The 22,033-nt window shown below is 41.4% G+C and overlaps 2 protein-coding genes across 2 annotated transcripts; both read left to right on the top strand.

Moving 5' to 3' along the window:
- The first annotated feature begins 1,329 nt into the window (after positions 1-1,329).
- On the top strand, positions 1,330-3,108 carry LOC147455841 (uncharacterized). Its single transcript, XM_086513763.1, has 4 exons — positions 1,330-2,047; positions 2,430-2,480; positions 2,634-2,808; positions 2,862-3,108. Exons 1-4 carry the CDS (start codon positions 1,330-1,332, stop codon positions 3,106-3,108), a joined length of 1,191 nt encoding a protein of 396 aa, XP_086369889.1.
- A 27-nt stretch (positions 3,109-3,135) lies between these two features.
- On the top strand, positions 3,136-6,695 carry LOC147455840 (uncharacterized). The gene is made up of 4 exons (XM_086513762.1): positions 3,136-3,471; positions 3,559-4,762; positions 6,429-6,501; positions 6,590-6,695. Exons 1-4 carry the CDS (start codon positions 3,136-3,138, stop codon positions 6,693-6,695), a joined length of 1,719 nt encoding a protein of 572 aa, XP_086369888.1.
- Positions 6,696-22,033: the final 15,338 nt, after the last annotated feature.

The following is a 22,033-nucleotide window of genomic DNA, read 5'->3' as shown; positions in this document are numbered from 1 at the left end:
GTCGAGTGGAATTCAAAGAATCAAATTATTGAAACCTTGCTAGAGATCAAAGCCTCCTGCAATAGAATGGAGACAATGCAAACCAATGTCTTGGATGTGGTTGAAACTTTAAGCTCTGCATTGGAGATTGAAAGTGGGATACTATGGAAATTGCGAGAAGAGACAAAAGCATCAAACTTGCAGAGATTAGAGAGTGAGTCATACATGAGAGAGAAACTTTCCAAAGTTGAGGATTCTCAAAAGATGATATTGACATCTATTGGAAATCTTCGAAAAGAGGCTTCGCGGAGTCAACGTGAATCAAAAGGACGAATGCAAGACAATAATCTACGACAAATCGTGCCAGGATTGAGAAGTATTGTCAATAAGCTTGGTGCTTTGACAAAGGTTCAAGGTTCAAGACTTTCAGATATCCGAGCTACCTCAAATAAATTAAATGCTTTGGCTAGATTAGTTCGACCAAAGCAGCGTCAAGTTTCTCAACGACCTAATCCTACTAATCCTACTAATGGTAGAAATATGTAATGTTTTGTTGTATCTTCATCAAACTGTTCTTTTTAATTGAGTCAAGCCGTTGTGTCAAATTTAATTGAGTCAATCCGTTGTGTCAAATAAATTTAGTCCTACTTATGATAGAAATATGTAATGCTATGTTGTATCTTCATCAAACTGTACTTTTTAATTGAGTCACTATCAATGTGTCAACTGTATTTAGGTTAGAGGATATAGTTTGATGTTCCAGTTTATATTGATTTTTATTATGCATAAGGATGTTCTTTTAGTGACAAATCCAAATTATATGAGATCTATTTGCACCTGGTTTCATAGATGGTATCTGGACCACGTATATTATCACCTGGTCATGCACGACGTAGTCGCCTGTGTGATGATTCGCGAAAGGCGAGGCGCCAAATAGCACGAGAGAGAACAAGGCATTCACTACAAAGTACTATTGGAACTTTATTGGAGTGCAATGAAAGGCAAAGCATGCATGATGTACATGAAGGAAACTCTGAAGCCATGAATGTTAGGACAACAATGAACTTAGTAGCGGGAAACTATTCTAAAGTAGAAAAGCACTATTTGTCCATGCGCTTTGAATATCCAGCGTCTCTCCTTTTACATCACAAGTCTATGGCACCAGTTCTATCCAAAAAGTATGTGTTGCACAACTTAGGAAGCTTAGATTATGTTTGCTCCAAATGTGGAGCAAAGGCCTGGAAGGATGAAGGAAAGACTATCTAAACATTTGTGGGTAAATATTGTTGCTCTAATGGAAAAGTCCAATTACTTCCTTTGAATAAGACACCAAATGAATTAAAAGATTTGATGAGCTCAACCACAACAAGAAGTAGACAGTTCTTACAAAACATTCGAGAATATAATAATGCATTGGCATTTGTGTCTCTTGGTGCCCATATCGATGAGACTATTAATTATGGTGGGAGAGGTGTGTACACTTTTAAGGTTCACGGCTCTGTCTATCATAGTATTGGTTCTTTAGCGCCAGCCGAAGGACAAAATGAAGTCCCACGCTTTGCAAAATTATATTTTTTTGATACTGAACATGAGTTGAGCAACAAATTGCATCATGTTTCAAATTTAGATCGTAGTATTCTAGAGTGTTTACAGGTGATGATGCATAGAGTAAATCCTTATGCAAATGCTCTACGATCTGTTTCTTCTTTGTCTGGAGATGCTATTGTACCCAATATGAGGATGGTTATTGCGGAGAATCGTTGTGATGGTTGGCAATATCTTGCTCCAAGGGGTTCTAAAGTTGCTGCAATTATGCCAGGACAAGGGGATGATAGAAATATTGGCTATCACGACATTGTACTGAATTTTCGACACGGGGGTTTGAAAAGAATCTCTAGCATGCATCGAGCTTACATGTCCTTATTGTATGTTTTATTATTTCCAAGTGGAGAGGATGGGTGGCATCTTTATTTAAAGACTACCGATGGAAAAAAATTGAGTCAAAAGCAATATTATGTCTTTTGCTTACAAATAAGAGATGATACTGTGGAGTGTCTTCTTCGAGGAGGTAGGATATTACAATAGTATTTCATGGATGCTTATAGTACTCTAGAGGAGTCACGGCTTTTGTGGATGCGAAATAACCAAAAAACACTCCGTGGTGAAGTGTACCAAGGATTGGTTGACATGGTTGAGGCTAGAGATGGCTTAGAGAGGGCTGAAGGTCAAAATGTTGGCCGTAGAATTATTTTGCCTTCGTCTTTGTTGGAGGTCCTAGATATATGTGCCAACTATTTCAAGATGCAATGACAATTGTTCGTAGTAGGGGAAAACCGGATCTCTTCATCACATTCACATGTAATCCACGATGGAAGGAAATAGATGATGCATTACTACCTGGACAAAGTGCTGTTGATCGTCCTGATCTAACTATACGAGTGTTTTATCAGAAGTTCCAAGATATTATGCATTTACTTATCAAGCAAGCCGTATTTGGGGAGGTGATTTGACATGTTTCAGTGATTGAGTTTCAGAAGAGAGCTCTTCCTCATCACATATATTGTTGATACTTGCATCCGAAAATAAACCCATAGATATATTACACTATGACAAGTTGGTTTGTGGAGAGCTCCCTGACAAGAATGTGTTTCCAGAATTATTTGATGTAGTGAGTCGTTGTAATGTTCATGGGCCATGTGGTCCTTTGAACCCACGTTCTCCATGTATGGTTGATGGTAAGTGTAGATTCAAGTTTCCACGAACATTTTCTACTTCTACAAATGTAAACGAAAGTGGATATCCTGTGTATATGAGGAGAGATGATGGAAGGTTTGTTACGTCTAAAATTACAATTTAGATAATCGTTGGGTTGTTCCTTACAGCCCTCTCTTATCACTAAGATACCAAGCCCATATTAATGTGGAGATTTGCTCAATTGTCACTGCCGTGAAATATCTTTATAAGTATGTCTACAAGGGACATGATCGAGCCACTGTTGTCCTTCAAGATGGTGAAGGAGCTGCTGATGAGATCAAGAGTTATCTCAATGCAAATTATGTTTCTGCATCTGAGGCTATGTGGAGAATATTTGGCTTCGACATGCATAATGAAAGGCCAGCTATTCAATGATTGCAAGTACACCTTCCATTGCAGAATATGGTCACATTTCAAGATGGTGATGATGTATCACATTTGCTAGATAATGAGCAAAATAGAAAAACTACCTTGACAGAATGGTTTGTTGCAAATCAAAATTATCCTGAAGCAAATAGCTTCACATATACTGACTTTCCAAATGGTCGGGTATGGAATAAAAGTCGAAAGGCATGGTCTCCACGACAACAGGGTGTTTCTATTGGAAGAATGTATAATATTGTCCCTATTGCTGGTGAGGTTTATTACCTACGAATGCTTCTCAATATCTGCAAGGGATGCAAGTGTTTTGAAGACTTGCGTATGTATGATGGTTACATCTATGATACATACAAGGAGGCATGTATAGCTAGAGGATTATTGCAAGATGATGAAGAATGGTCAATTTGCCTCCAAGAGGCTTCTTTTTTTCAAAATGGAATGCAGTTGAGACAATTGTTTGCAATCATATTAGTCTTTTGTGAGCCACTTCATCCGGCTGCTCTTTGGGACAGGTTTTGTACTGAATTTTGTGAGGACTATGTTTATACCCTAAGGATGCGTATTTCAGATGCAAGTGTGCGATTTGATGTGGCAAAAAATCAAGCATTGCTTCATATAGAATGCTTTTTGCAACAACATGGCAAGAGGCTTTGGGATTATATGTTGCCTGCAATAGACTCAACATTGGTATCCTTAAGTGAAAATGGTGCTATGGCTGAAGAAACAATGTTCAATGTTGATGAACAGTGTAGTATAGCAGATTGTATGGAAACTTCCTTAAATGAGGATCAGCAATTTGCTTATCACCAAGTGCTACAAGTTGTTGACACACATTCAGGGAAGGTATTTTTCCTAGATGGTCCTGGTGGCTCAGGAAAAACTTACTTATATAATGCACTTCTTTCACGAGTGCGAGGAAGTTGTAGAGTTGCTCTTGCATGTGCATCCTCGGGTATTGTAGCTTTGCTTTTGAGTAATGGAAGAACTGCTCATTCTAGGTTTAAGATACCTTTGGAGCTTCACTCTGAAGCAACTTGCAATATAAAGGTAAATAGTCAACTTGCAGAACTTCTAAGGAATGCAGCTTTACTTATATGGGATGAAGCTCTCATGACACATCGCTATGCGTTTGAAGCAGTGGACAGAACTTTAAGAGATATTATGCAGCGAGATACTTTGTTTGGTGGAAAAGTCTTTTTGCTTGGAGGTGACTTTCGACAAATACTATCTGTTGTACCAAAAGGTAGTCGTACAGACATTGTAAATGCTTCGTTGTGTCATTCTCACATATGGAAATACACGAAGATACTGAGGCTTTCCAAAAATATGCGTATAGTTGATTGCAGTTCAAATTCCCTTCAACAAAGTTTTTCCCGTTGGGTGCTTGATATTGGCAATGGGGTTATGGATGATGGAGGAGACTTAGACAGAGTCAAAATACCTTCACACATGATGCTTCCAGGAAATAGTTTGGCAGATCTCCTAAGCTTTCTATATGGAGATTTGTGTTATTTGCAAGATCATGCAAATTTTTTCAGAGATCGAGCAATACTTGCTCCATGGAATAAAAAGGTGGATTTAATTAATGATTATGCATTGCAAAGAATGCATGGAGATTGCAAAGAGTATTTGAGTGCAGATTCAATTTGTATGTCAGAGGAAAACACACATTTGTACACAATTGAATATCTGAATAGCCTTACTCTTGGCGGTGGTTTTCCACCTCATGCTTTAGTCTTGAAAGAAAATGCTCCTATCATGTTGCTGCGCAATTTGGATCCAAGACGTGGATTATGCAACGGAACTAGATTGATATGCAAGAAATTTCATCATAAGGTAATTGAGGCAGAGATAGTTACAGGATCAAATATTGGAGAGAGAGTTTTTCTTCCAAGGATTGACTTTATTATTGGAAGCCATCAGGGGCTTCCATTTCAAATGAAGCGTCGTCAATTTCCAGTCAGGCTTGCTTTTAGGATGACTATCAACAAAGCACAAGGGCAAACACTTGGAATTCTTGGTCTATATCTTGAGTCATAGATCTTCTCTCATGGACAGTTGTATGTTGCAATGTCACGTGTACGAAGTGCAGCTTCTATGAGGATTGTTGTCAATACTGAAAACACTCAAGCGGAGTGTTACTACACTTCAAACATTGTATTTAAGGAAGTATTACAACTAGCGAGCTCATAACAATAAGTTCAAATTGACATTGTGGCTCTCACTTAAAATCAGATACACTTGATGTTAAATTTTATTCATATCTCTTAGATCAAAGTATTTCCCACAGATGGATCCTCGACACAGTGCCTCCTATGTAGTGGGTCACATCACTGAATTCATTCGAGGTATTTATCTTCTTTTTTAAATTAGTTTATTATTAACTTGACCTATTATTTTCTTGAGAAGATTGTCTTATACATTGGCTTACTATGTTGAAGATCTCGATGGAGGGGAAGAGTTCCTGCTATGTTTTTGGTGATCTTATTTGATCAAACTCATATTATATTGTAAGAGTTTTTATATATGATATATTTGTAGTTTTAAGCTTTTATTGCTCTACATAATTCATGGATTCCTTTGCAGAGATCACTCCCATCGAGGTTTTATCATCGTAGGTGTTTATGAAATGCTATACTTAGGTAGAGATATGTCCATGGAAGTTCTTGGATATTAACATGTTGCCTTTTCTTCGAACCACGAGCATCGTCAAATTCAAGTTAATATTTGGTTTGTGAGCGATGAGAGGCCAGTCAATGCACAACAGGTGGGGGTTGTTGGAGACCGCACTACACCATATCGATTGAGGATATTTACTCAAGTTGAAACACCACCCCGTATCTTGCAAAATGTATACAACATAGGTCCTTGGACTTATAGAATCCCTAACGTGGTCTCTCGAAGGCTACACTTTGAATAACTATTTTGTATTGTCTCTTTGTGAAGTTGTGAAATTTCAAAGTCTTTTGAATTGCTTTCATCTCTCTCTCTCTCTCTCTCTCTCTCTCTCTCTCTATCTCTATCTTAAATCCTTCACTAAAACAAAAGAAAGAAGGACATGATTCTCTACGGCATGATTGTCAACTATACTTTTTAATCTATTTCATATTTGTTCCTCTTAAACTTCCAAATCTGTGCTGTCAGAGCAGATAAAGAATGGCACGATACATCATGGTTTCGTACACCCTCAATGATGTACCTACTTATATTAGAGGTATGTAAATGTAAAATCTTATCTTTGTTACTTAATTTTACCATGAATGATAACTTATTGGCCTTTATTTGTATGTTTACATGTATAACATTTTTTCTAGATCCTCCATTGTGGAGGGGTCCTGCACATGCTGAGGATATTGTTCATATTGTCAAGGATTTTGAGATCCTTCGGTGCGTATAGCTTGAACTTGAATCCATATGATGGTAAATGTGTTGTTACTTTTTATGTCTGAATGGTTGGTTGTTATTTTCATTGCAGGCTTCAATATTATTGCAGACATTCTGTCTTGGCATTATATGAAGCACGATATTTTAAAAGTGTTGTAAGTTATTATCACATAGAGTTTGATATAGATGATATGTGAATAATTGTACGAGAGTTAGGTATGCAACGCCCTCTCAATTGCAACTTTTCACACGGTCCCTATGGAGTGAATGAATGGATGTTTAGAATCTATTCTTTGGATGAATCACCTCGACGCCTCGGTCGCAGTGTTTGACGTGTCGGACCTTGGATCTTGAGAGTTCCAAGTAGAGTGTGTCGTAGGCTCAACTTCTCTAGATGATCGAACACTTTGATCCAATGTTTATGCATTCTAAGTACCATATTTGTTTAGTTACTGTTGGCTTAATCAAGTGGGTTTTTATCTACTACATAGGTTAATGTGTGTGTGTGTGTGTGTGTGTGTGTGTGTGTGTGTGTGTGTGTGTGTGTGTGTGTGTGTGTGTGAGAGAGAGAGAGAGAGAGAGAGAGATTTGCTAATTGCTAATGTAGGTTAACATGGGTCATGATGTATTGGCTATTCTCCCAATACATATAAGGATGCTTATATATTTGAAAGTTAAGGAAGAGTACATTTGTCAAGGATATGGTACATGGTGTTGGTGGCATCATTGGGTGTATTCGTATGCTGATGGGTGGTATGGAAATTGTGGACGGTTAAGCATTACACTATGCAAAGTGTCACAAATATTGAGCGAAATAAAATTGTGGACGGTTAAGCATTACACTATGCAAAGTGTCACAAATATTGAGCGAAATAAAATTGATGAGACTCCTACAAGAACTACATATGGTTGATATTTATTACATCAATGTTTGTGGTTGTGATATTCAATTGCGAAAGATATATCACAATCACAAATCTTACAATTCGGATGAAGAGTTTCAAATTTTGAAACTAATTGTGAAGTTTATCAATGTGGTATATTGGAGTGATCCTCATCCGTCCAGTTATAGAGTAGAATATGAGTCGTTGTAAACAAAAAATTTGAGGTTGTTGTAAAGACTTTGAACTAATGAACCTCTTGACACTTTTTGGCATGACAATTAGTAATTGAAGTGTTCGTATTGCGCTTATACTTTTTTAAAGTGTTTAAGTGGCCATGTTGATCATCTCTCTCTCTCTCTCTCTCTCTCTCTCTCTCTCTCTCTCTCTCTCTCTCATTTTAAGCTTTGAGTACTAATGTTGTCTTCTTTTCTTGCAGCCAATTAAATGGCCTACGAAATTGTGAATATTTTTCCAAGTGTAAAAAAAATTATTGTTGATGCCTTTGAAGAAAATTTTTTACCTGCTGAACGGGGATGGCAATGGGCATGGGAAGTGATTGAGAAAAACTACACTGTTTGGGGATCATATGTAGATGAAGAGTTGGACACGATTTACCTCAAGTTGCTTGATCCCTATTTCTTTCCCAACATTAGGCTCATGCTCTTAAAGCAAGAGCTTGGGTTGATTCGTCATTACAAGATTTACTTGAGCTGGGTTCAAAAAATAGATTCAAGAGAAGTTTGTAGAGCTCCAGCGCAATATCTTGATCCTGTTGAAATAGCACGACTTAGAGTGCTATGCAGATATGTTCCTGAGCCTTTTTGGCAATAATGTAAACTGTTTTTTTTTTTAAATATGTCTCTTCAATCATGTGCTTTTATGTGATCTCTCTCTCTCTCTCTCTCTCTCTCTCTCTCTCTCTCTCTATATATATATATATATATATATATATATATATATATATATATATATATATATATATATATATATATATATATATATATATATATATATATATATATATGCAAAATGGGTTAAATGTACCAGGAGTAGTTTAAAGGGGCCAAAGACAAAAAGTGTCGATCGTGTGACTGTCGATCGTGTGTGTCATTGAGAAATGTATAAAGATGCACACACACAAACACATATAGAGTGAGGTGGTAAGAGCGAGCGAGGCCCGCCGGTAGGCGGGGCGCGCGAGCTAGTGTAATATATTGCGAGGGTCACGGCTAGAAAAATACATTTTTTCTAACCGATCAAAATAAGGGGAAACTTGAAATTCTCCCGGTTTCTAGGTCAAAATTTGAATCTTTTGTCAGTGATTACACTAAAACTTGTGTAAATTTGTCGGTTTTCTTAAGGCAAGCTCAAAATCTAACCGGGATTTTATAATTTCAGTCGGTTAAAATACACTATACCCCTTTTTTTTTTAACGCTGACGAGGGTCATATTTGTTTGTGAGAGGCATTGCTCGAAAAGAATGTTTTTTCAAAAACTTTGGCAAAGCTACATATGAGAAACTATATAGGTAAATTGAATAAATTTGAAGGTTTTTACTTTGTTCAAATATAAAATTTAGAGGTAATTCTTAAAGTTTGTAAGTGGGATTACACTAAACCTAGTTCTTTTCAAGCACTGGTGAGAGGTCTTTGATGAGGGCTAGCTCTACCTAAAAAATGTTTTTGGACAAACTCCAAGTTCTCATGGAGAAAGTGGCTCTGCTTTAAGTATCTTGCAATGATGTTTTCTACCCAGAACATGTGTATGTGTGTGGGGAAGAAGCTTTTGCTCATTCCATGAAAAGCTAAGAGACATTGTTACAAAATGTTGTGGGAGATTACAAAACCAGTGAGGTATACGAGGGGAGATAGTGATAGATCGAGACACTTGATCAAAATTACACAGCTTGTTACAATCACCAGTTATTTCCATCGGGTAATGAACTAAGCACTTCCTAGAGGTGAGCTATGAGCCGTAAGCCATTGAAATGTTGCCTCCTTAACGTTTCTTCTTCGGCCTTGCAGTCATCAATCATCCTCTGCAGGTGAGTGTATGAGCCTTCTAGCAATACCTCCTACTGTTTATTGATGTTCGCGCTGTTGTAGAATCCTATGCAGTCATTTAGAACCTTTCAGTTAGCTTCGTAGATTCTGCACTGGTCCAGTTTGAGCTGATTAACGTGCAAGGAGAAATGAGAAAACCGTACCCTCAGACTTTTAGTCTGGTAAGCATTGTTAAATATGTTGTCATTCCTTTCAAGCCAAATTAACCAGAAAAAAGCTCCTCTTGTCCTATTCCAGATGACTGAAAAAAGTGAGACCGAATCCCCAAGTAGTAATTGCTTCCAATTGGGGGTGGATCCCAGAGCCCTACATAAGGGATACAGAATATTAGTGTTAGCTGGACAGTTTAGAAAGAGGTGGGGGATATCTTCCTCAGTTTGCGAACATCTTTTACAGGTCCCTAGGCCCATCCCAGCAGCCCTGAGTCTGCTTCCAGTCCATACTGCCTTGTGTAGAATTAGCTAGAGTAGAACATAGTGCTTAGCCGGGATTTCTTTGCTCCAGATGCTCTGAAACTTGAAATTTTTCCATTGTTTCTGAGATAAACTTACCTTCCATTTTTTGTTGAGGGTGATGTGTACAGGGGCCTGTAGACAGGGAGGAAGATTAGGGGGGTGGTGGAGAGCACTACCATTAACCCAATAGAAGGCCTTTGGGGAGGGGTCAAAAGCAGATGAGAGAGACCACTCCATATCTTTCGGGAAGAGATCTTTTCTTGAGTCTAGAAGAGTTAGCTCCCACAGTTGCAGTTGGTGGGATCTTAAGAGTTCTGAGTGGGTTAGCCATCTTGCTTCCTCTGTAAACCAAAGGTCCTTCCAGGAGGATATGCCTTTGTTGTGGATTCGTCTTGCTAACCTAGTTTGGTCTTGGGTGAGGGGGGGGATTGGGGGAAGCGACCACCATACTGATTCCTGGGACCTGATGCCGAGGCTGTGTTTTGACTCCCAGTTGACTTTCAGGCTCAGTCTGTATCTGTTCCATGCCTTCCAGATCGATTTGAGTAGGTCAGACCCTTTAGCTATGACATCAATAGGGCCAAAAAAAAGGGTGCACCATGGGAGGTTGGTGACACCTTTAACTCCTTTAAGTTGGAACCTGTCTAAGTGTTGAAATAGCAGGGAGGCCCATTCCTCTTCTGGTTGGTTGAGAGCTCTAAGCACTAGTTTTGCGGCTATTTTGTCAGCCCAATCGATGATGTGGGTTAGCCCAAGCCCTCCTTGTTCCTTGGGGAGGCATCATACTTCCCATTTGACTTTGGCGATTCCTTTCTTGAGAGGGTCACCTGTCCAGAATAAGTTTCTATGGATTTGTTGATGCCTTTTAACTAATCATTGGGGGATCTCCAACAGCAGATGAAGTATAGTACGTAGCTAGTGATGTAGTGCTTAATCACCAGAGCTCTTCCTGCTAGGTTTTCTTGGAAGCCTAACCAACGATTCATTTTAGCTACGAATTTCTTTAGGACCCAGTCCCACCTTTTCTTCATGGTAACTTTGAACCCGAATGGTATTCCTAGTAGTCGATAAATCACTCCATCCCTTAGGATCGAGCAGCCTTGATCAAGGATCCATCTAGGGAGGGGGGAGAGCGAGGCTCTGATGCCCGTTTTGGAATGGTTGATTTTGGAGCCCGAAGCCGTGCAAAATATGTGTAAGCATCTCCAAAATTCCCAAAGAGATTGCTCATCATTGTGAAGAAAGCCACTGGTGTCGTCTGCAAACTGCACTAGACACTGTTGTCTGCCCCTGGGGAGGGAGATGCCCTTGATACTACCTTCAACCATTTTCTTTTTAATTAACCAGTTAAGAGAGTCTGTTGTAGTAGCGAATAGGAGAGGGGCCAGCAGGAAACCCTGTCTTACAGATCAACTTAGGGGGAAGGGTTTGGAGAGGGAGTTATTAATGAAGACTCTAGCCATAGCATTGCCAAGTAGAGTAAGGACAAACCTGACCACTTTTGGACCAAAGCCCATCATTTTTAGGCATTCAAGGAGGAATGACCATTCTAGCCAATCGTATGCTTTGTCGAAGTCGACTTTCACAAAGACGTAGTCTTGGTCAGACTCTTCTGCATGCTCAATACCTTCCCACATTGCGATGATGGCTTCCATGATTCTTCTGCCTTTAATGAATCCGTTTTGTCGGATGAAATACATTCGGCAAGTGCTAGCGTTATCCTGATTCAATTGCTTTGGCAAAGATTTTGTAAGCCGCATTGAGCATGGTTAGTGGCCTCCAGTTTGAGATGTTTTCTTTGGACCCTTTTTTATGCAGAAGTTTGATGACTCCCATATTTATCTCGACTGGTAGGGCTCCATATGACAATGCTTCTTCCCAGACAAGGATCAACATAGGTGCCATAACATCCTTAAACACTTGATAGAATTCAGCAGGTAATCCATCCAGTCCTGGCATTTTCTTGAGCTTGAGAGAGTCCATGGCTCGCTTAATTTCCCAAATCGATAGGTCTGAGTCCAGATGGGAGGCAATAAGGGGAGAAATGACCTTTTTGCTCTAGTTCTTTATCTGTACCCTAGCTTCAGTTTTAGCCTCTGACACTGTCTCTCGAGTGCTGAGCATGCCTGAGAAATAATCTTTGGGGAGTTCCAAGTTTTCAGCCTCCGGTGAAGCTTTGCCATTAGGGCTCTGTAACAATGGGATGGTTTCCCTTTGGTTCTTTTTTCTGAGGAGCTTGAACATCTCCTTAGTAGGCTTGTCGATCTTCCCTGCCCACCATACTCTGAAAAAGTCGGTCGTGTGCTTAATGGTGAGCTCTTCTTCTACTCTTAGTTGTTGTCTTAGAGTTGATATTTTGTCCTGGGTTTCTCCATCTTGATTGTTTGAAGCTTCCAAGTTAATTAAACCGTTGTAAATGCCGTCTTTTCTTTTCCTTCGGATCTCTGTGACCAATTTCCCGTAGTTGATAAGGGTGCGTTGGGTTTTGGCAATGGAATCCACCCAGGATTTTGCTGGGGTAGTGCCTTTAGAGAATTCCTGCACCCAAATGGCCTTGACGTTGTCTCAAACTTCTTCAAGATGGAAGAGGGAGGGGCCAGTGTGAAACCAGTGATTACGGATTTTGCTACATTTGTCATCAATAGTGATGACTATGGGGTAGTTGTCCGAGGCACAAGAGGTGAGCCGAGGCTTAGCTTTGATGCGGTTGAAACTCCTTGCCAGTGGGACGTTTATGAGACATTTGTCCAGTCTAGCTTTCCTGGCGTTCTCCCCTTTGGAGTAGTTCTGCCAGGTGAATTCCCCAGGCGTCCCCACATCCCATAGCTCCAAATTAGATTTGAGGAGGTCCCACTCCCTTGTCTGAGAAGCAACCATGGTTTGCCCTTTTCGTTGATATCTGTCCTCTAGATCTTCAACCATGTTGAAGTCTTCAAACCTAGCCTTGAATACTGTTGATGGGGGCTTTTCACAAGCCAAGCTCCCATACCCCTCTTCTCTCGTCCCCACCCCATGAAAACCCCCTCTTAGGGAGGGAGTGATAAAAGGCATTGGAAAAAAGTAAGAAAAAATAAAGTATGATTATGTAAATATATGAGAAAGGTAAAATAGGCCACCTCATGCTTGCGGGGCAGCCCATCCCCACCTTGCCTCCTTTTTCTTCATTGTTGCCCCGCCGTGTGTCCCTTTTTCTCTCCTCCACTCAAAAGGTCAACCCCCTCTCTCTTCCCCTTGTCCTTTTTCCTTTCTCTCTCCCCTCAAGCTACCCGACCCCTCACCAATAATACATTCTAACTCACCAATAATGCACCCTAACTCACATGCCACTTATCCTATCTTCCAAAACATTATACCCCACCTCCCTTTTCTCTACCCCACCTCCCTTTTCTCTCTCCTATCATATCCCATGACACAAATACCCCCCTCTCTCTCTAAAGGGCGCCATGTCTCTTGTCTTGTAGCTAAATAACCTCCCCCACACTCACACACACTCAGTTTCACTGAAAAAAGGTGCCCACAGACCTATCCCCACCCGGTGGTTACCTGATTTTTCTTATGTTCACACACATCTGCACACAGATTCACCTCTGAACACACTCCCCTCTCTCCCCTCTTGTAATTACTTTATTCTCCATGTCACCTCTCACTTTTTTTCATCAACCCATCTCTCTCTTAGTCTCTCTCTCATGAGACTGCTGTTCTGGCACATATACACACAGCCATACAAAAGGGGCCCACAGTCACATGGCCTATGTAGATAATGATTTCTTCATTTCTAAATTCTGGAATTTCTCCCCCCTTCTCCCCTATATAAAGAGGGGTCACCATCACACTTCACACACACACAACATCACCAAAGAATACACTATGCACTGTGTGTGCCTAGTGCACACACACACACCCACACCATCACCATCACCGCAATCACCATGCTCGTCTTGAGCATGACCTCTACACCCTTGGGCTATGGAAAATGAAGGGCAACTAAATGAAGGATGATGGCCATAACCCTCGTGCGAGTCTTCGCCATCAACTCCCACCTATCCGCCATGTGCTCTACCACTCTCTCCCTTCTCATTCCCCTACCCTATGCTCCCCATTTCATCGCCTTATTCTCTAAATAAAGCTTGAGGTTTTGTGAGTATGTTTTCTTGCAATGTTTTGCCCATGTGAGGTGTGCGGAATCGCCACCTAGTCTTGTGTTTGGAGTGAGCTTGTGTATGTGTGAAGGGTGTGTGGATTCGCCATCCTTTTGTGGTACCTAAGTACTAAGCCGCTATACCCCCTCCCTCTCTCTCTCTCTCTCTCTCTCTCTCTCTCTCTCTCTCTCTCTCTCTCTCTGTCTCTCTATCTCATTCCCTTTCCTCTTCATCATTACTCCCAAGCATCCATCTCTCTTGGATGAAAACTTTGTTATGGTGGTGTGTTGTTTGCGTCCTAGCCGCTGAAGCTAGGTGGTGCCCCCTGTTTGCTTTACCATGATAAGCTCGAGGCGCGCCATTTGGTCCCCGGTGTTTTAGAGGCCGTCGGGGTTCGGGGTTCGCTTTGCTTCCGTCACTGTTCAGATTCTTCCATAGTGTCGTCCTTCTCTGGTAGAGCCTCCTGCATAGACTAAGACTAGGGTGTATTGGAGGGGGGCTTCTATAGACAAGGCTACCCAGTACTCGCCAATCGAGGAAAGGTTGTGATTAGTTTTCCAGCTTTGGGGGATTCGTAGGGCAGTACCTCCTGAGCCCTTCGAGTGGGAGGAGTGAGTCCACTTGTGCTCCTTGGAAATGGAGCTGAGTCTTTGTTCTAGCTCGACTTCTGTAGTCTTTATCTCCTGCAGCCCTATCACCTCTACAGGGTAGCTAGCTATCCATGCTTTGATTTTGCTAGCTTTGGTAGGGTAAGATAACCCTTTGATATTCCATGAGAGGACTTTCATCTAGGTTTTCTTCTATCCTTGTGACTTTTGTTATGAGCTTGCGGAGAGGCCTGTGACACCGAGTTGAGGGCCCTCTTATTATCTTTTTGAACCTCCATGGGCGCAGGGCCTGTCTCCATGGTTCCCTTTGGTTTGGGTGCCAGGTTTCCCTTGTTAGGAGGGATAAGAGAGGCTTTGTTGAGGTCTATAGAGGTTTCTCTGTCCACTTTGTTGACTTGGGCCTCAAGGTGGGAAATTGAGTCATCATCCTCTCCCGATTCTTGGCCTAGAGAGTCAACCACATCTGATTCCTCCCACTCAGGGAGGGAAGCCAGAATAGCGTATCTGTTTGGGCCTCTAGCTTTGTTCCTATTATTGATAGGCTTATCAGCTGGGGGAGTAACAGTTCTTTGAGTCTGGGGGGGGACCTAGCCGGTTCTTCTTTGTTGTTATTGTTGACTTTGTCGACGGGGGTGGAGGGATTAGGTGGGTTTTGAGGGTTCTTAGCAAGGATTCTCTGACGAAGTGACCCCGCAGTGAAAACATGCGTTCGAAAGATATTTGTAAACCAGTGGTGGCTGGACAAAAAACTCCCTATCATCAAGCACCACAATCATCTCCTGAGGGAGGTCTACAGGCGTATCCATCTCTATCAGGGCCTGAGGGTGCCATTCCGGGGTATACTCTCCCCTGGGTCTTCCTCCTAGGACTTTCCCTAGTTGATCCCCTATAACCCTGATGTGATTATGGAATTGAAGAGGTAGGTTCGGGAATTCCACCCACACTGGGTATTTTGTGAGGCATCTCTTTCCGCATTATACTCCTTGTGCCATTTGAATAGGCACAGGGGAGAGGTTATTAACAACCATTGGCCCGCACTAAGCACTTTGAAAGCCATTTCCGAGTTTCTGAAGAGAAACAAATACTGGTTTTTTGGGAGCGCCTAGATGGTCTCAACCTCCGCTCCTAGGGGACCCCAATGATTCCTAATCCAGCCTCTTAAGACTTCCACAGGGGAACAAGGCCCTGCTAACATCCCTATCAGGGCTGTGTTTTCTTAATCTGATTGAGTTTTACGAACTTGAGTAGCAGGGAGAATAACAAGGGGCTTACCGATTGCAGCTTAAACAAAACTTCCTGGAGTAGAGCTACCGCTTCCTCCCTGGTTAAGGTCTAAGGGAGCTGCATGGGCGGTTGGAGAGGCAAATCCCTCAACAGGTGGATGATGAAACCCTGATGTTGTGTGGGCAGGAGGCGCCTTGGTGAAGCAACCTGCATCATGACGAGCTTGCCGCGCCGCTTTGAGCCTGCTCGCGCTGAGGGGGGGGAGGGAAAAATCGCCTCCGTTCAGGAGTGCAGTTAGGTTATGATGCGATAGGAATACGTGGGTGAGGCTGTTAATACCCCGATGTGGGGCTCGGCGCAGTTATTGTGCACCAGCGAGAGTGGGGAAGCCCGCCCGAGGCCCAGATGTTGGGAGGCCTGGCGTCAGGGCTTGGAGGTGGTGAGATGACCTGGGAGGCCATTTCACCGCCGACGCGACGGTTGGGGAGAGCGGCGGCTCTGTACGCTTGTCACACCATCGCTAGCTCTAGGGTTCTCTCTAAGGTCACTGCTTCGCATGCATTTTGGTTTCTATGAGACTTGCAAGTTGTGGTCGAGTTCGAACTTTGAAGTCAACATCTTCTCTTCTGCTTCACACGTGGCTTAACATAAAACATGTGCACTTCAAAGTGTAGCCTATCTCAACCAGTACAGCCGACGAGATTCTCTCTCTCTCTCTCTCTCTCTCTCTCTCTCTCTCTCTCTCTCTCTCTCTCTCTCTCTCTCTCTCTCTCTGAGCTGCAGGCCGCACCCGTCGCTTGAAGGACGTTCTGACGCGTGACAGGGAGGGAGAACCGGAATTCCCTCCTCCATTATCCTTAGTATTGATACGGTAGAGGAGCTCACATGTAATATATTGTGAGGGTCATACTTGTTTGTGAGAGGCATTGCTCGAAAAGAATGTTTTCCCAATAAGTTTGGCAAACCTACATATGAGAAACTATATAGGTAGATTGACTAAATTTGAAGGTTTTTACTTTGTTCAAATATAAAATTTAGAGGTAATTCTTACAGTTTGTAAGTGGGATTACACTAAACCTAGGTCTTTTCAAGCACTGGTGAGAGGTCTTTGATGCTCTACCGAAAAAAAATGTTTTTGGACAAACCCCAAGTTCTCATGGAGGAAATGGCTCCGCACTAAGTATCTTGCAATGATGTTTTCTACCTAGAACGTGTGTATGTGTGTGGGGAAGAAGCTTTTGCTCATAACATGTATATGTGTATGACTAATCACCTCCCAATGTATATTTATCTAGTCGATGTATGACTAATGTCCTCCCAATGTATATTTATCCAATCGATGTATGACCATGTCCTCAATCGATGTAGCTCTCCCCTATGTCATGTATTGTCCCTTCTCTCTCCCTACAGATTTGGATGGAATATTTTTCCTTCTCTAATTTATTTCAAAGCGCTTTTTTGGTTTTAAAAAAACAAAACTTCAATTTAGTACATTTTTGGCTTCATGAAACGGTAGCTATGGTGTCATGATGCCATGGCTTATTTACCCCCGATAAGGAGAGAGTCCTACACAGCAAAACATGCATGGGGCATTAACTTCCCAAGGAAGGGAAATGTCCCTTCCTAGCCTCCCCTCTGCTCCTCACAATTATGAATCCCCGCCTCCCAATGTCTACCAACACCCTCCATCACAAGTATCTAGTCTTGAACACTTCCCATGTTCCGCTTGTGCCCCCCTATGTGCTCTTTGATATACTTTCCCCTAGAAGTTCCCCCTCTCGCTCTGCCTCCCCTCCCTCTGCCCCCAGCTCGTGAACAACAAAATCCAACCCCGGCCCTTGCTGCAGAATCAGCTTAGGCAACAGTAGAAAGAAGGGAACCGCCCAACATCAATACCGAAAAACATCAATTTGATAGGAGAAAAGGAAGGCAAGTCAATAAATATGCCTTGCTAGTGTTCCTCTTAGAATGGGAAGCCTTGAAAGTAGTAGAGTTTATCCCTTGGAACTACGAGAAAGAAGGCACTTTGTTTGTCATACTTGAGGCTCTAATCAACTCCAAGCATTTCATATTCACGCAATCACATTGTTTTTTCTTGTTTTTTTCTTGTGATCACGTTGTTATAACAAAATTCTCAATTCGTAACTCTTCACATTCACAAAAAATGAGAATGTGACCATAAGGCCACCAGAGGGTTTGATCACATTTGCCGACTATCGGTATAGAGACCTAGCTCTTCGGGTCCCTCCAGGCAACATCAACAGCCCAACGGGTCCTTTGGGTACTATGTAATGGAGCCCTAGGGTCCCCTCATTTTCACAACTCTCAAGCCCCCCCAAAACCCTTCCAAGTAAAGAGTTACGATATAATTCTTACCTTAGTCTCATATACAATTTATTTGATATAAATTTTAAGTTTCAAAATTTTTTTAATGTTTATCTTTAAAGTGTCCTATTGTTGGACTGGAAGTGTCATCGTGAAACGCTAGAGTAGCTCTTGATTTTCACTATGGCATTGGTTCTACTTTGGACCCAAAGTGTCGTTGTTGTACATGGTGTCTATGTTTGACTTATGGGTAATTCTATTAGTCTTGTCATCGGCAGCAGTCCTATTGCTAGATTGGGAGTGTCGTTGTACAAGCTAATAGGCTGCTTTCTATGTCTTATGTGTGACGTATGTATATTTGGTTTTAAACTACCTCAATGTTGCTCTCAGCACATCAGCTCTACTATTGGACTGGCATGTTTTTGGTTTCATTTAATGATGCTCTGCTTTTTAGGCTATTTCAATGGTGTTCTCGGTGTCGACTCTACGATTCGGATGGAGTTGTCGTTAGCTTCATTGAATGATGTCGTGCTTTTTAGGCTAGTTCAGTGGTTGCTCTTGGCATCAGTCCTGTGGCTAGACTTGAAGTGTCATTAGCTTCATTGAGTGATGCCTTGACTTGTTTTAAAATTTCAAGTTATATTGCCCTCAAAAAGTATGAAAAATGTTTCTATTGTAGCATAGATGAATCCTGTGTAAATGGAGTAGTAGAAAACAAAGGTCAGGACTCTCATGGTCACGTATATGTGTGCCCTCACCATGGATGAGATCACCTCCATATTGGAGAGTCATGTAAAGCTAGGAACTATGGCAGATAATAATTGGTAGCATTCATAATTACATGATTCTGCTAATAGATACTTAATTAGGATATAGACAATAGTCAAGAGCTTGTACAAAAGTGATAAGAGTAGCATTAATTCAAAAGTGGTTGGAAATTGTGTACAAGAAGGCTATAGATATAGAAGTAGAATAAGCCATGGGACTGTGCCACATAGCCTGCTAGGTGGAATGCTCTTTGTGAAGAGGTGTGGCAGCTTAATAGCCATGCAAGTGCTAGGGGCTTTTCCCACGTGGTGCCACAAGCGTGGGCTTACCCTAACAAGTTCGAGACACGCAGAGCGCTTTTTTGAAAACATAGATGTAGTAGTTCAATCACACTTTGTAGCTTACGATGCAATGGCTATTCATAGGATTATAGACAGTGTTGTAGGCAATATGTCACAATTTCTAAAAGACTTGGGCGTTGGTGCACCAGTAGATACAGATCCAACAAAGCTGCATTATTGGACTGATGTATGGCGTGAAAAGAGATCAAAATCTAAGAGAGCTCGCAATATTGATGTGCAAGATGTCCACATTCACAAGACTAGAACCATCTTTTATTCTGTAGTCACCTCTCAAGATGCGATAGTGTTAAGGTTTGATGCACAAGTTGGGACAGACCGTGAGCATTTATTACACACCTCCTTCATGTCTCATTTCCAACATATTGGTGGCACAAAAGAAAGCTCCTAGATGCCCTCCAACAGAAGAAGAGTTGGTTGGAGATGTGATATGCTTGAGTGAGCGCCTTATTTTATGAATGCCCTAGTGAAGATCATGGTGCATGCACATAGCAAGGGAATCGTGCACTGTGACTTACACCCATGGAACATCGTGACAGATTTCACAAAGGAGGGTGTGCCTCGGGTCAGTGTCATTGATTGGGGCTTGGAGCTACGAGTGGGCATTGAGAAGCGAGCAACCAACATCACAAACCTAACAAATATCATTTGGACACATGTATCATCTATCATGTCTTATGCAAAACATCATGAACAAGACCATGTGCCATATATACAATGCTCCCATTGATGATCTTGTGTACGCAATGTTCAAAATGAAGAAAGATTATCAACAGCGAGTGGCTTCCATTGCGAGAGAGAGAGAGAGAGAGAGAGAGAGAGAGATGTTATTTTGAACAACTTCAATTTATCTTTGTATACACTGCATGAGTGAAAATTTCAGAATTTGCTTTGTAAAAATGACTTATCATTGGTGACTAGATAATTTTCTCTTGTCCATGAAACTTTTGAGTCTCTTTGATGGTATTTCAATCACATATCCATTGTTGATGATGTTCGTTAACAATAAGAAGGGCAAAGGTTGCAAGAGTTAGGTTTGGGAAGCTTTGAGGAGGAATGGCACTTGATAAGGGATTGGAATACCTGAAGTGCATGTTGGAGTGCGAACAAGGTGTTCTCACTTTGTTTTCATGAATTTATTATTGCTACACTATAGTGTCAATGACCATTGGATGCAAGGATACGAGGGCCAACAAGGCAAAGAGTGGAAAAGCTAAGGGTGTCAAGGATGGATCAAATGAGTGAAAGGTACACCTACCTTTTTAAGCAGAAAGTAAGCCACTAGATCAATTGTTACAAGGTATCCTTAGTTGAAATCAAAGTGTATCCCCAAACCAAGACACAAAGGACCCAAAAAGTTGTTTGGGTTCATAATGCATATAAAATTGAGTGATTGTGCTGAAGAGAATGACAAGTGTACAAAAGGATAAGTGGGTTTTTGTTGACACCATAGTACCATTGATCATCTTGTCACTCTTCATGTTCTCATGGAGAAGGTCAGTTGAAAGGAAAGCGATTGTATTGTTGCTTTCTGGACTTTAAGAAAGCCTTTGATATGATTCCACGTAACAATTTGTGGAGAAACATGGAGGAACTCAAAGTGCCAATTGATTTTATGCTTATGGTTTCTTGAATCTATGAGAAGGTGATGTGTCACTTGCGCATGGAAGAAGAATTTCAAAAAAAATTGCAAGGGGTTAAACAAGGATATCCGTTGTCACCAACTCTCTTCGGTCTATGCATCGATCAATTGGAACAAATGATACTTTACTTTTTGCAAGAAGAAGGCATTGAAGAGGTCACTATTTTCAATGCGATAATCATGCTTTTGTTGTATGCGGATGATGTAGTGCTTCTACCACACACTTTAGAGGATGCACAAAAGCGTATGGTTTTCCTTGAGAACTTTTGCTTGCATAGTGGGTTGATTGTGAATGAATCCAAAACAAAGGTTATGCTTGTGAGAACCAACTATAAGGAGAAGCCATGCATTGTGTACAACAATGAGACTCTTGAAGTTGTTAAGAGATTTAAGGACCTTGGCCTTGAGGTTCTGGCTAATCACAAGTGGCATAATGTGTTATGCATCGTTTGAAATCCAAAAAGAGAGCGTACTATGTATTTGAGAACATGTGTAATGCGGAAAACGTCGAGTGTTGGGTTCTCAAGAAGTACCTTCTTGACACATTGGTGAGACCAGTTCTTCTTTATGGAGTTGAAGTATGGGGTAGGAGAGTCTCAAAATCTACTTGGAAATAGTTTGAGAATGTCCAAAAGCGTTTTCTTACAAACTTTCTCCAAGTTAAAACACAAACACCATATATGCTCCTCTTCTTGTGTCAATATCTCTTCTAATTCAAGTTATGGGCATCGAAAGGGTTGTGGAGTACATGTATTAACCCCTAACATCCACTTACTACAATTGAATGGAAAGCAAGCGAGAAAGTTCCAGAAGATGCATGAAAGCAATATCCTGAGCATGAGATGGATGCAAGACATAAAGAAGTGGTTTGGGAGATGGGATGCATTACACTTGCTACATGATGCCTCAATAGACTCCCAAGTGAATGAAGCGTTTCTACAATGTCGATGTATTACGATGTGGGAGGAATCTGGTGGATCACGCTTCATGAATTACACCACCCATATTGCCTCCAACTACAAAACCATGTTCTTTGTTGAAAGAGAAAATCGTACTCAGCCTTACATG

The sequence above is a fragment of the Adiantum capillus-veneris genome, chromosome 6 (genome assembly GCF_014529385.1).
Source record: "Adiantum capillus-veneris isolate H3 chromosome 6, ASM1452938v2, whole genome shotgun sequence".
NCBI classification, from domain to species: domain Eukaryota; kingdom Viridiplantae; phylum Streptophyta; class Polypodiopsida; order Polypodiales; family Pteridaceae; genus Adiantum; species Adiantum capillus-veneris.
This window is presented reverse-complemented; position numbering and strand designations above follow the sequence as displayed.

What these genes read in the sequence shown, in the direction of transcription:
- LOC147455841 (XM_086513763.1), top strand. Translation starts at nt 1,330, where the DNA reads ATGAGCTCAACCACAACAAGAAGTAGACAGTTCTTACAAAACATTCGA. An exon ending in AGCAAGCCGTATTTGGGGAG is followed by an intron (nt 2,481 to 2,633) that starts GTGATTTGACAT and finishes ATGTGTTTCCAG; the next exon opens with AATTATTTGATGTAGTGAGT. An exon ending in ATGAGGAGAGATGATGGAAG is followed by an intron (nt 2,809 to 2,861) that starts GTTTGTTACGTC and finishes TGTTCCTTACAG; the next exon opens with CCCTCTCTTATCACTAAGAT.
- LOC147455840 (XM_086513762.1), top strand. Translation starts at nt 3,136, where the DNA reads ATGGTCACATTTCAAGATGGTGATGATGTATCACATTTGCTAGATAAT. An exon ending in TTTGAGTGCAGATTCAATTT is followed by an intron (nt 4,763 to 6,428) that starts GTATGTCAGAGG and finishes CATTTTTTCTAG; the next exon opens with ATCCTCCATTGTGGAGGGGT. An exon ending in AAGGATTTTGAGATCCTTCG is followed by an intron (nt 6,502 to 6,589) that starts GTGCGTATAGCT and finishes TTTTCATTGCAG; the next exon opens with GCTTCAATATTATTGCAGAC.